The 15,018-nt window shown below is 39.7% G+C and overlaps 1 protein-coding gene across 1 annotated transcript in view; it reads left to right on the forward strand.

Annotated features, from left to right (window-relative positions):
• The window catches only part of PIK3C2A (phosphatidylinositol-4-phosphate 3-kinase catalytic subunit type 2 alpha), an 87,036-nt gene that overhangs the window by 14,011 nt on the left and 58,007 nt on the right, over window positions 1-15,018 (forward strand). The window contains exons 2-3 of the mRNA XM_077818333.1: window positions 537-1,718; window positions 12,496-12,596. Coding sequence (XP_077674459.1) covers window positions 603-1,718; window positions 12,496-12,596 — 1,217 coding nt within the window. The 5' untranslated portion in view covers window positions 537-602. The remainder of the gene's footprint in view (window positions 1-536; window positions 1,719-12,495; window positions 12,597-15,018) is intronic.

Genomic DNA, 15,018 nt, shown 5'->3' on the forward strand with positions numbered 1-15,018 from the left:
TGGTGGTAAAATGGGGGGTGTTCTCTTAGAGTGCATCAGGAACACTACCTGCTTTGGTACTCAGGGTCCCTCAGTACATTTGTGAGGCAGGGAACTTTTCCCCATCTTACAGATGACAGACTGAGGCACAAAGAGGATATGTGACTTGTCCAAAGTCTCTCAGATTTCCTGATTTGAAACCAGGTCTCCTGAGTTCTAGGCTACAGCCTTAACTACTGGACCAGCATTCACCTCCAGTCAAAACATAACTGCTCTCTGCATGATTTTACTGATAACATAATAAATTATTGCAAAGAGTCCAACAAAATTAAGCTCTGAACTGTGTGTGTGTTTATAAAATTTGTACCTAGTTTAACTACATAAATCCAGTCAGAATAGTAGGAAAGGTTTGTAACTAGTTAAAAATTTAGAAAATATGGTGTTCTGAAATGGATTGAAATGTAAAGCTTTAAATTTACATTTTACAGCTTAAACAGTTCTTTATGTACCAATTATGCCTGTACGTGTCTTTCTAATTTTTTTTTCCCCCTGTTCAGGTCTACTGAATCTATTGACAAAGTCAAGGGTCAAAGATTGTTAGGAAGAAGGGATTGATCTCTTAAATGGACATCTGCTTTCACGTTATGGCTCAGATATCCAGTAGCAATGGACTTAAACAGCGTTCATCTCCTTCCTTGGGAACTTCAAGGACAAAAGATGTGGACAAAGAAGAGGCATTGCAGATGGAAGCTGAGGCACTAGCTAAGATGCAAAAGGAAAGAGTGGTAACTGGTAATAAGCAAACTTCTGAGTCTTTAAGCAGCACCAGACAAAAAGCACAAACTCATAATAAACAGGACCATGATCTCATGGTGTTTCCAGAGGCTGTTGCCAAAAAAAGGGTGGAAGATAAATTAAGCACTGTTGATATAGATAAAATGACCCATGCTGAATTAGAGAAACTGCTGCTAGATGAAAGTTTTGAATCTAGTAAAGTACGTGCATTACCAGCAACTCCTGTTCTGAGCCCATCATTTTCTTCACCATTTTATATTCGGCCTACTGGTCAAAGAGGACAGTGGACACCTGGGCTACCTGGGCCTGTGACTTGCACTTTACCTCCTATTTACCCATCAGCTTCTTACAACAAACAAGCTGGTGCATTTCAGAATGGCTTCCACCTAAGAATGTCCACGTATCAATCTACAGAACCTGTTTATCTTAGTCTTCCCGGGCGGTCTCCATACATTTCGTACCCATTGACAACTACTACACCTTTCCATCCACGAGGAAGCCTGCCCATGTGTCCTCCAACACTCACACCAGAAATGGCAAAAGTATTTGACAAAATAGCCAGCACCTCAGAATTCTTGAAAAATGGGAAATCCAGCACTGACTTAGAGATGACTGGTTTTAAGTCTATTGTACCTAAACTACCAACCTCAGAAAACTCCAGTGATATTAGTAAATTTGATTGGCTGGACTTAGATCCTCTAAGTAAACCAAAAGTGGATAATGTGGAGATCTTGTGTAATGCAGAGGATGATGCAAAGGTAACTTCGTGTACAGTTGCAGAAGATCCATGGGATGCTGTGCTACTAGAAGAAAAATTGCTAGTAACTTGTCACCTTGAAAGAAAAGTGAATGGGAAATCCACTGCTGGAGCAACAGTTACAAGAAGCCAGTCTTTAAACATTCGAACAACTCAGCTTGCAAAGTTACAGGACCAAACACCACAGGTATAATAAATCTGCAGTATCTCAGATTGCATTGCTAAACTTTCTAATACTTCTTACAATATCTTGCAAGATACTTAGACTAAAATGTGCACCTATGTTGTCCTTAATATAAACTATTGGCAGGGATAAATCTTCAAATAAGCCAGCAGTCATTGGAATGTTGTGTTTTAAATTTGATGAATTTTGGAGTAGTCAATACTGATCTTTTAGAGTGATCCTAACTCAATCTAATCAATTTTAAATAGTTGCCTCCTAAGACGTTTTCGTGGTTCACTGAAGTTGTGGAATTCATTTGCTATTCTGTGACCCTTCAGAATCACTCTTCCTTTCACTGGGTGTTTAAAGAAACAGTTTATTTGTATGGTAACTTCTGCTGTAGTGCTTGGATTTTTTTGTTACATATATTTTATGAAGTTTATGCACTAGGTGACTCATGTTAAATTAAACTTCAACTTCTATTAACTCTATAATTCAACAATAAGCATACACAAACTGTTGCCCTTGCTCCTGGAGCTCAGACACCTCTGCAAAAATTATATGCAGATAAGCATATAAAGTTGCCCACATTCATGTTCAGAATGAAAATATCTGATAGCTGTAATGTGGAGCAGCAGTTTTGTTGTTGTTTTTAAATTCTAGTTGACACACATTCTCAAAGTTGAACTTGTTACCAGTGGATTCTAGTCTCTTCTAAATCACTCCAGAGAGCAGGTCTACACTAGAGGTGCTTCATCCATGCAGCTTCACTGCTGTAGTACATCTGGTGAAGACTCTGCTGATGCTCTAGGCTCACACCCCTGAGCGACATAAGTTAGATCGACTTAAGCGGTTGTGTAGACCTACCCTCAGAAGCAGCGGAGTTGGAACATATGATCATTATGGACAAAACCTTGCACCTCCACTCATTGCACATTCGCATGGGATTACTGTAGTTCTGTTGTATAAGTAGACCTCTCTTGCATGCCATTGAACAATGTTCTGAGGCAATGCTCAGGAGTTGGTGTGATACCCAGGGAGAGGTTGTAGATCTGTAACTACATTAAACCTTTTCTTAAATTGGTTTGAAGGATGAATGTACAGTCAATGCCACCTCAGTTCATGGGGTCATAATAATGGCCGGGGCTGCTGTTCTCTGTCCTTCTACTGGGATTAGAGAAGAGCAGCAATTCTCCAACTGTGGGTTGGGTCATGACCCTGTTTTAATGGGGTTGCCAGTGCTGGTGTTAACTTGCTGGGGCTTGGGGCCCAAGCCTGAGCCCCATCACCTGAGGCTGAAATCCAAGGGCTTCAGCCCTGGGCGGCAGGGCTCAGGCTTAGGCTTTGCTCCCCCCACCCCGTTTGGGGTCATGTAGTAATTTTTGTTGTCAAAGGGGGTCATGGTGCAATGAACCCCTGAAGCAGAGTGCAGAGGAGAGCAGGGATTCCATCCTTTGCTCTCTCCTAGACATGTTGAAGATTTAAATGCTCCAGAGCAACTTAACTGCTGATGTATGCCATTGGCCTGACTTTCAGAGTTGCTGAGCATCCACAACTCCCTTTGAAATTAGAGCTACAGGTGGTCAAAACTTCTGACAATATCATAAGCGGGCAATAGGCTGCCTGCCCTGGCAGTTGTCAGTGAAAATGTACATTCCATACTTTCAAAATCAGGGATGCAATCCATATTGCACAATCAAGTGAATGATTACAAACAAATAACTTTAACCTTCCTCTTAAAGTTGATCTACCTGCCAAGGGAAAATATTGGGTGTTTTTATGATGTATAAAGTAGGCACAAGTTTTTTCCCCCAGAAAGTTTTTACTTTGCTATATCAGTGTGTCAAGTCTAATCTTCCTCTCCTCCTTTTTTTTCCTTTTGGTTGGAGGATTTAGTGGATAGTTTTAATCAATTGACACTAAGGCTGTCAAGCAATTAACAAAATTAATCACACAATTGAAAAATTGTGTGATGTTAAACAATAGAATACCATTTATATAAATATTTTTGGATGGTTTTCTACATTTTCAAATATATTGATTTCAATTATAACACAGAATACAAAGTGTACAGTGCTCACTTTATATTTTTATTATAATTGCACTGTAAAAATAAATTTTCAATTCAGTTAATACAAGTACTCTAGTGCAGTCTCTTTATCAAAAAAGTTGAACTTACAAATGTAGTTATGTACAAAAAATAACTGCATTCAAAAATAAAACAATGTAAAACTTGAGCCTACAAGTCCACTCAGTCCTACTTCTTGTGCAGCCAATCATTGAGAAACAAGTTTGTTTACATTTGCAGGAGATAATGCTGCCCACTTATTTACAAGAAAGTGAGAACAGAGGTTCGCATGGCACTGTTGTAGCTGGCATTGCAAGATATTTACGTGCCAGATGCGCTAAAGATTCATATGTCCCTTCATGCTTCAACTACCATTCCTGAGGACATGCTGATGATGGGTTGTGCTCAATAACCATCCAAATCAGTGCAGACCAACACATGTTCATTTTTATCATTTGAGTCAATTGTCACCAGCAGAAAGTTGATTTTCTTTTTTGGTGGTTTGGATTCTGTAGTTTTTCCATCAGTGTGTTGCTTTTTCAAGACTTCTGAAAGCATGCTGCACGCCCCGTCCCTCTCAGATTTTGGAAGGCACTTCAGATTCTTAAATCTTGGGTCGAGTGCTGTAGCTATCTTTAGAAATCTCACATTGGTACCTTCTTTGTTTCGTCAAATCTGCAGTGAAAGTGTTCTTAAAACAAAAAATATTATCCGAGACTGATATAACATGAAATGTATGGAGAACGCATGTAAAACACAGAGCAGGAGACATACAGTTCTTCCCCAGGGAGTTCTGTCACAAATATAATGCATTATTTAACGAACATCGTCAGCATGGAAGCATGTCCTCTGGAATGGTGGCCGAAGCATGAAGGGGTATAAGAATGTTTAGCATATCTGGCATTTAAATACCTTGCAGTGCTGGCTACAAAAGTGCCACGCAAAAGTCTGTTCTCACTTTCAGGTAACGTTGTAAATAAGAAGCGGGTAGCGTTCTCTCTTGTAAATGTAAACAAACTTGTTTCTCAATGATTGGCTGCACAAGAAGTAGGACTGAGTGGACTTGTAGGCTCTAAAGTTTTACATTGTTCTGTTTTTGAGTGCAGTTATCTACATTTGTAAGTGGCGCTTTCACGATAGAGATTGCACTATGTTACTTGTATGAGGTGAATTGAGATACTCTTTTTACAGTACAAATATTTGTACTAAAAAGTGAGCACTGTGCACTTCGTATTCTGTGTTGTAATATAAATCAATATTTTTGAAAATGTAGAAAAACATCCAAAATAATTAATTTCAATTGGTATTCTATTGTTTAACAGTGCGATTAAAACTGCAATTAATTTTTGTGTTAATTGCATGAATTAACTGCGATGAATTAACAGCCCTACTTACTACAGAAATGTTACCTTTGCTGAAACTACATTCCTTGGATAACAAGCCATGTAACTAGCAGACATCTTTAAAGGTATATAGGATTTCTTGTTTTAAACTGCTAGGAATATGTAGCCTTGTGACAAGTTCTAAATCCTCGATGGGTGCTGTTAAAAATTACTTAAGAAATCAGTTCACAAGCCATTTACTATTTTCCAGTGTTGCTAGAACTTTAATCAATGACTCTTGGCACAAAGTGTCATGAATGCTGAGGCGAGGCAATTTAAAATACTGTTACATTGATTCATAATAAGATATACTATTCTTCCAGCAACTGGCAACACACGTTTGCCAAGTGTATATGCTTTATTTAGTTTATCTCCAGGAAAAACACATTAGCTTGGTGATTTGGACTTTCAAGTGTCTCTGTGAAAGTGCACTAAATCAAAAACTGGTCATACAGTGGCATTATAAAAACCAGTGGTGTTGCCATCTGGGAGGATATTACAGAATTAGAAAGGGTCCAGAGAAGAGCAATGAATATATAAAAGTCATGCACCTTCGTAATCAAAGAGATTGAAAAGGCTAAGGTTGCTTACCTTGAGAAAGGACATGATGCAGATATACAAAATAATGAATGGTGTAGAGAACATAGATTGGAAGCTTTTGTTGTCCTTGCCCCGTCATAACATACAGACAGACAGGTGGCAAATTCAAAACTGTTGTTTTTTTCCCACGTTGCATAACTAGACTGTGGAACTCATTATCACAGGATGCTGAGACCAAGATCTTACCAAGATATAGAAGGAATTAAATGTTAATAGGGACAAGAATGACCAAAGTTGTTCTTTAAATAAAAATATTGGAAGTGAGATGAAAACATCATGCTGCAAGCCTTAACTATTTTATGAGGGATTATTACCTTTGGTAGGCAGATTATCTCCCATCTGCCTACTGTGGGGTTGTGCTTTCCATTGAAACAATCCGTGTTGGCCACTGTCAAACAGGGTACAGGACTAGATGGACCAAGGGGCTGATTCGGTTTGGAAATTACACCTTTTTAAGTGGCCAGATTAGCTTTCCTGAGCTGCCATCTCTCCAGAAAAAAGTCTTTCACTATAGAATTCCTTATACTTGTCAAAAGAGGCAATAAAATCTCTAAAGACTTCAGCAGGAAATTTTTTTCTGCTACAATTCCCCCTTACAGTCTGCAAAGTCATATTTGTGGAAATTGTGACCACAGAAAAGGGATTTAGAGGATTTGACTGCTTTGAGAATTTTGCTTTGGTATTTCAGCTATTTGAATAACATCATACGCTATCTACACAACATCCAGACAGAACAAAGGTATGGATCTTCTGCTGGATCTCTAAAATACTTGTTCTAAAGTAAATAGATTTCTAAATTTGCTCCCTAAAATCTTCTAACCGTGCTCTTTCTAGAAAGAAGAAATATTGACAAAGCAATAGTATAAAATGTTGGGTTTCAGAGTAGCAGCCGTGTTTGTATTTGCAAAAAGAAAAGGAGTACTTGTGGCACCTTAGAGACTAACAAATTTGAGCATAAGCTTTCGTGAGCTACAGCTCACTTCATCGGATGCATTCAGTGGGGGGGAGGGGAAAAAGGCTCGTCATCCTTAATTTTCTATTAGTAATGTTCCTGGCATCTCAGTGAGCGTTTCCTGCTGTTCTGAGCTGGTTGTCGTATTTTTGGAAGGCTTTTTTGCACCATAGTTCCCTGTATTTTGTAAGAGACTAGAAGTTTGAAAAGCTGATGTGTGAGGAGTAGAACGTCAATATAACTTTGTCTTGTGTAATTCTAAGCTTTGAGATCTGTGAACTCATTCTTCCTGTAGTCTGTGTTTAGAGAGGCAAACATAGTTTCCTTGTTTTTAACTTCTGTAGCCAACCCTTTAACAATGACAACATATCAGATGTCTTTCCCCAAAACATCAGGTTCATCATGGCCTTCAGCCACACTATTATGGCCTGCGATAAATCAATTGTACTTGTAAATTGGATCAATATTTTGATGTAAAACCTCTGAGGAAAAAAAGAAGAGTGACTCATTTTATTGAGTTTTCCTTCAGTCATTCCTAATACCTTGATTGAGTATTGGTTCAGTAATGTTGTGTTGGAGGAGCTGCCATCTTTTGGATGGTCCATAAAATGAATGTCTTGATTACTGGTGGTTATCAGCGATCCCATGAAACTTTTTCATAGGAACGGATTATTAACCCTAGTCAAACTTCAACTTGAGTGACTACATTCTGCCTCCCTAAACATCCTCCTGCAGTTTTAGTGGGGTAAGATATTGTTTAGTTGGTCTTAAACAGTTGTATAATGTTACCCAAGTGGCAATGTTGTATCACAGGCGTACCTGTATTTCATGATTGGAAGTGATCCCTGTGTCGACTGTACAGTACAGCTTGAATTGAAAGGTGTTGTCTAAATGTAAGATTACTTTTTTTTTGAAGACTCTTGGATTCTGTTTATCTTACTGGGTAGTATTTTTCATAGAACAGTTCCTGCTCTTGGTACATTGTATGATGAAACACTTTTACTTCTAAAGCTATGCTGTGATATCCTTGAGTTAAATTCAAGTGTTTTTCCTAATTTGCAGTTTACGTGATATGAATTGAACCTTTATCATGGGTTTGCCTTCCTCTTTAGTATGCTAACTTCCTGTTTCCTTGTGCGTGATTTGGTATTGTGTGTTGCTGACTTGATCACCTAACTTCTTAAGAAGCTGTACTGGATTGCTGACAAATTTGAGTTACTTAGACGTTACCTTGAAGTCTAGTCCCATTTAAAAAACTTAAAAGTAGTTGCAAGTGTGGCACATGTAACCAAGTCCGCATTCCAGTTTTTGTGGGTTTACAGTCTTTATCCAATTTCCTTAAGTTTTACATAGGAACTGGGATTAGTAAAGTCCCAAACAGTGAAACGGACAATAATGCTATTAAATGCCAAAAATAAACTGCCTATTTTTGTACAGTTTAGTCTGTAGCCTTTCAGCTAAATTAACTTTGTCACTAGTAACTATAGCTGGTTAAAACAAGTTTGGCAGAAGTGATTTGTTTGTGGTCCCTTTTTAAGGTACAAGGCAAACTAAACCATTTGTAATAAAAATTTCCAAACTCAGTTTACAAAATAAACTGCTATAGGCTTGTTTACGTGACACAGCAACATGAGTAAGAGGGGTGTGAGTGCACAACAAACTAGTGTGCTTAGCAGTGTCTACGTAAGCTAGTTATTTGTTATCATGAACTAAAAGTTCCTTAGTGCATATTAACATAGTGCCACTTCAGACGGATCAGTTAGTGCGCAACACGGTTAGAAATTACACCCCTCTGGTACACGTTGTTGCACCATGTAGACAACCCTATGACATGCAATTTTGAGAACTGTGTAAACTTTTTGGTCTAGACCAGGCAAATTTGGATCAGCATGTTTCTAGTCTGTATGTATGCTAAGTTGTTCATTTTAGTGCATTATGAATTCATATGCTCCCTTGGTCAGGATTTAATGAGCAGCTGTTACCAATTGAAGAATAGGTCAATTGGAAACGAGTTATTTAACTCAAGATGCAATATTTGAATATGAATAAATATGAAGTTGACTTGCTGAAGTACTGGCAACTATTGTTTCTACATGTATTACAAGGCTTTTCATAGCATTTTAAAACTTGAGTATGCAATGTGAATTACCTAACTTATGTTTTCAACTGAGCAGTACTATGTACAATGAGGACCTCTTCCTCTGCCAGCATAAACTGAACCCCAGACTGATATAATTAACCCAGACATGTTTACCCAATGCCAGGGGATCCACTGGTTGTGTAGAGATGACTTTACCACGTGCCTTCCACGCAAACAGGAAAAATAGGGTGTGGTTGAAGGAAAGAGGATGGTGCTGGGATACCCCCTTGCCACTCTTGGCTGCATTTCAGCCCTTTAGAGTTGTTGGCAATCAGTGTAAGTTAGAGCAGCCCTTAAACTGTCCCATCATAGACCTGCAGCAGGATCAAGGCAGTGTAAAGATTTATTTTAAGTTAGTTATGTGAATGCATGTATATCCTGACTTGCTTTTTGTACAGATCTGCCTCACCCCAGTCCTACTGGTTTAAAAACGGCTTAGAAAGGGCATAATCGATATAAGTAACTGGAGGCTAGCACACAAGACATATAGTAAAATAGCTGAAAGACTGGCATGTGCACACTTTTTTTCTCTTTTGCGAAAAGGTGACTGGATTAATGTTTGTAAATTTCACTGAGAAGCATTAATCATTACTTCCAGCACCAGTTTAGCTCCAATAGCAAAATACAAGCGTTCCTAAACTGCCTCATTCCTGACATGTGGGAGCCATCTCTGAGGGCCATTTAAATTTTGGTAATCTGAAGTTAACACTCGTGTGTGTGTGTGTGTGTGAGAGAACTGAGGACACACACCCACTTTGTATTGAATTGTGACTGTCCAGCACATTCCTATGTACTCTGTCTTTAAACAACCACCAATTGGTAAGTTTGTCAAACCAAAGATCTAGCAGCAAAAAGGTCAAGTTACTGCTTCAACTAGTGTACAAGAGAACGATGCACTGTACGCAATGGCTCCATATTTTGCGGTGTAGCAATTTTCAGCTAAAATTAATTGGAATTGGAGTTTAACTATCTTGCAAAAAAGTATTAAAGGTAAAATGTGTCAAATCAAAACATCCCAAAAGGTAAAACTTTTCAAAGTAACTTCTGTTTAGCAACAGTATACCATGTTTGAAGTTTAAAGAAATACTTTAAAAAAACTACCCTAGATTTACCTTTCCAAAGCTTGAAACACATTTTAAAAAGACACAAGTTCTTTAACTTTAACACAAGCTAAAAAGACACACGGCTGCTCCAGTCTGATTGTATGAGTAACCCTTCCCTGCCCACCAGTCCAATGCATTACACAAGCCTCTTTCAAAAGGCATGCATTCTTCCTAAAAAGCCTTGAAAAAGATAGACTTGCAGAATGTTCTGGGAAAAAGCAAATGTGCTCTGTCTGATCCTGAGTGTGAGAGTTCATGAACTGAGTGGCCTTCCATTGTGTGCACTGTGCCCACAAATATAAATGGGGGCTGCTAGCTTGGGCACTTCATGTGATTTCACCTGCCTTCTCTATAGGAAGAGAGGCATTGTCTAAGGCATTAGTTCTCACTGTAAATGTTTATGGCCTGTCACAACCAAGTAAATAGTGTGGGCGTGGAGGCTCTGGGGTAGTTTTGGTTGGATCCTGCTCAGCACTCACCCCACAGTGGCAGCTCCTGTGTTGTGGGGCTGTCTGCTCTGGGCATTGCAACCTCCAGGATTGCAGCGCCATTCAGGTTTGTCCCTGCCCCCCGACTGGACCAAATTTGTGAGAGTGAAGTTGTGACCAGGCTCTTGGAGCTGGAGTGCCACTCACTTAAATTTGGCCTACCCAGACACCTGTCATGGTGGCTGGGCCAAACCGGAGTGGTGCTGGGACCCCAGAGGTTGCAGTTAGGGATGTAAAAGGTTAACCAGTAAGCATTAGGCTTACTGTTAACCGACCTTAATTGGTAACACTGTGCACGCCGTCTGGAGCAGCCCTAGCCCTTGTGGCCCCATGCCGGCCAGAGAGACCTCGGCCGCACTGGAGCGGCCTAAGTTAACCGGTTAAACAATCTTTTAATCATTTAACTGGTTAACTCTTTAAACAATATTTAAGTCCCTAGTTGCAGTGCCTGGATCAAGGAGGTGAGCCCAGCCAGCCCTGTGGAACAGGAGCCACCGGAGCTGTCACGCAACCCTTTGAAACATTCTGGTGACGCAATTTGGGGTTCTGCCCAATGGGTTGAGAAACCGTGGTCTAAGGTACACAAGACTACAGTACCTTGTTAGGTGAAACTTCCAACTAGTCTTTGGGTTTAGTCCTTTGAATTTGGAGAATTGGGACTCCCTTCAAGGGATCTCTGACACAAATAAACCTCCTACTCGTGCAGATCTTATTGCTTGGTTGGGGAGTGGCCAAAAACATCATGGCATGGGAATTTATTTATATGAAATTTTGAGACCAATACTGTTGCCCTTACGCCCCCCAGACTGCCAACAAATAAGGAAGAAAGTTTTGAAGTCTGAATTGCTGATGATTGCAGTCAACCATCATTCTTTATGGTCTGATTTCAGATGAGTCATTTGAACTTTTTTCCTTCTGAGATCTGGTTTAATGGCACCTACAATGCCCTTTAACATAACTAGTTGCCCCCCCCCCCCGCGCTTCTCACTGTAATTCAAACCAGAAAGGATCCTAAAAAATAGAGTGTAGTAGTCTTGTTACCCTCCACATTGGATTCGGAAAATGCACTAACCTGGGGGGAAAACGTTTGAATGCATTGATATGCAACACAAAAGAAGTAGGACCAGTAATTGTAAGTGAAACAACAAATTCAAATTACCAGTGCTTCCTTCAGAAAACCAAAACTTCTGGATGTTTGAGTTTTGAAATGTCAAAAGTTGGCTTTACACAGACTCAATAATGTGAACAAAAATTCCTTACTATATAATAAACAGCATATTGCATCCACGGAAACATAGATGCTTACAGGCAATGCTTAAATACACTGATAACAATAACCCAACAGATCAAAGGTGGCTAAACAGGGCCAGTCTGTTTATCTGTGGAAAGTAACATGCACAGTTGAATGAAGAGCAAATACCAGTTGTGCGTGTCTCTTCATAGTGGTTTTTTGCACTAAGTAGAATATTTTTCTGCTATGGCATGGTTATGTGACAAAACTGTGCTTTAAATTGGAAGCTAATGCATGATTAAAATAACTGGTTCAAAAATGCTACAGTGACAGAAAGCTCTAAAGCTAAAATAATCCCAATAAAATGTGTAACTTCAACATAATCATATTTATACATAGACCTAATGTCCTGTCTTGACATTCCCTTTTCCAATAAAATGGGACACAAAGTACAAGACTGACAATCTGTGTGTGCGCACCCGATATCTGCTACATTTACTTGGGAACTTAGTGCCACAGAGTTAGCTGTTTATATTCTAGATATATGACCGCTATCTAAGCCAGATTCCATGCTTCCATGAGTGTTCACTTTCCAGTTTGGTAATGTTGCAAAGAATCAATTCTGATGATTTAAATTGATACAAAACCAGTTCAATCATAACTGAAATATTCATTTTCTTATTACATATGTATGCTAATATCTGTAAATTCACATTTCATGTAGCTGAAATATTGGTGGCAAACACTACGTTGTTTTGAGGTTTTACTAGTGATCTGAAGGTTTATGGGAGTATGTTTTCAACCAGTTTAAAGTTTTGTTTTATCCTTTAACTATAGCAAGACAATGGGACCACTAGCCTGACAACAGAAAATGCACTTCTCCAAGATATTGAAGGGCAGAATCAAGAGCTGGCAGCTTTTTGTCAAGCAGTTACCAAGTAAGAAGTTACTGATTGCAAATTAATTCTCAGATAATTAAATGGTAGTGTTTGCTGTCCTGGAAATAAATATCAAAGTTCAAATATCATGAACTTCCGGTAATGTTCACAGGACTAACCCTGCACACTTCGCTGCATTAGGCAAACTTCAGTATGCCTTTCTCCTCGCATCAATCTGTTCTGTCCAACCCACATCCTTTCTTTCATTGGCATTTATCTTAACATTTTAGAATGGTTTTCTGTTAAGCAGTAAATGTCTTCTGCATGACTTTCTTTTTGATCTACTGATATGACTGGCTGTATTCACTTCCTGTCTCTTCCTGTTCCCCATCACACATTTTTCTAGAGTACATGGTTCCCCCCTTCTTTGTCTCTTCCTTTTCTATTCCTTGCTTTCACATGGTTTTTCAATCTCTCCTCGAAGTTCTTCATTCTTACCCTCCCTTCTCTCCCTCCCAACAAGCCCTATCAAACTGTTCTCTACACTTGAAATGCATTCAGTCATTGTCCTTGTCCCCTGGCCCCATCTCCAGACACACAGGCTGCTGCCACCTCCTTCAGACAGGCATAAACTTCTTGGGGAAAGATGTCCTCAGCCTTTGCCCTCCCCGGGCAAGAGACATGAAATCCAGGCTGACCGCAATGATTAAACCTCAACTTGTTCTCTAATCTAGTCTCTCACCAGGGAGAATGCATTGTCTGTTGGAGTCTCTGCTTATTACTGGTATTGGAGAAAGAGGTAGCTGGGAGAAGGGGAGATGCTGCTCCCGTTGAGCAGCATTAAGCAAGAACATAAATACGAGGACAGGGGTGGCCAGCCTGAGAAGGAGCCAGAATTTACCAATGTACATTGCCAAAGAGCCACAGTAATATGTTAGCAGTCCCCCAGCGTCTCCCACCCACCGGCAGCCCCACTGATCGGCAGTTTTGTGGTGTGCAGGAGGCTCGGGGAAGGAGTGAGGGCACGGCAGGCTCAAGGGAGGGGGTGGGAAGGGGTGGAGTGGGGGCAGGGCCTGTGGCAGAGCCAGGGGTTGAGCAGTGAGCACCCCCTGGCACACTGGAAAGTTGGCATCTGTAGCTCCATCCCCAGAGTCGGTGCCTATACAAGGAGCCGCATGTGGCTGGCCACCCCTGACCTGGGAGGAGAGAGAGAGAGGAGGCAGTAAGGGAGGCTTTCTCCCTCGCCTCCCCCCCCCCCCGACTTGCTTTTCTGCTTCCCCCTCAATCTTTCCTCTGACCAACTAAATGATTTACAGATAGGGTAGGGCAAGTCCTACATGTTCTTGAACCATTTAAAGAAATGGAACCCTGAATATTTAAGATCCTTAAGATCCTTACGGTTTTATAGCTGTACTTCAATAGCAGTCTCTGTTCTAGTTTGTTTTTGTGGACTGGATACTGCATGACCTCAGAGTCTGTTTGCTTTAAAACTATACACAAGATCCTGAATATATTGTATTCTTTGTAGGGATGTGTTTGTATCCGTGAAAGATGCATCCAATTAGCCAGCTAGTGTTGCTTTGAATACTTTGTTCACTCTGGTCACTCCATCTCTAAAGTGACAAAGCAGACACAGACAAGGTCGAGAGATGACAAATGACTAAAGGCATGGAATATTACTCTTCAGAGCAGGGACTGCTTTCTTTTGAATTTGGAAAGCACCAAGCATATTCTGGGTGCTATTAGAACAACAATAAGATTTTTCTGTATATTTAAGTGCACTAAAAATTAGGAATATTTAGTTTAAAGGAAATTAAGACCTAAAAGGTACAAAAAGTAATGAATGAGCAAGAGGTAGTCAGTTGGTGGTTATCATTTTCTCCTTCTTCAAATGCAGAAAGGGGAGTACCCATGAAATAAAAAGGTTACTTCAAAACTGATGAAAGAGAACGCATTTACACAACTCATAATTAACCTATGGAACTCACTGCTACAAGATACTGAGGCAAAATTTGAGTATTGGGTAGGAATAAGAATGTTTTAAAATCAGTTACAATTAAATATATCCGCTTCAAGACTTAAACCACTAACAGCTACCTACAGGCTGCCATGTAAGGAATTCCCCTTTTTCTCTGAAGCATTTGTTGTTGGTCACTGTCAAGAGGTACAATACTTAGCTAGTTGGACCATTATAGACCAGTATAATTTCTCTGTTCCTAATGTCCTAGAACATTGCTGTAATGTCAGCAAAAAGGTAAAATGACTTTAAATATTGTGACTAATTTAATAGCATTGTTTGGTGGCTGCTTTTTACTGAAAATAAAAAGTTTACTTCTGAACAGATTTTCTAACAAATGGGGGGAAAAATTACATATACCCATCTCTCATTAGCGATTTGGTTTACAAAATTTAAACAAAATGAGCCCCCTTCTTCCTCAATTTTTTGCCCTTCACTTATCTCCTTTTCATTGCTTCTTTATTT

The sequence above is a fragment of the Eretmochelys imbricata genome, chromosome 6, assembly GCF_965152235.1.
Source record: "Eretmochelys imbricata isolate rEreImb1 chromosome 6, rEreImb1.hap1, whole genome shotgun sequence".
Taxonomy (NCBI): domain Eukaryota; kingdom Metazoa; phylum Chordata; order Testudines; family Cheloniidae; genus Eretmochelys; species Eretmochelys imbricata.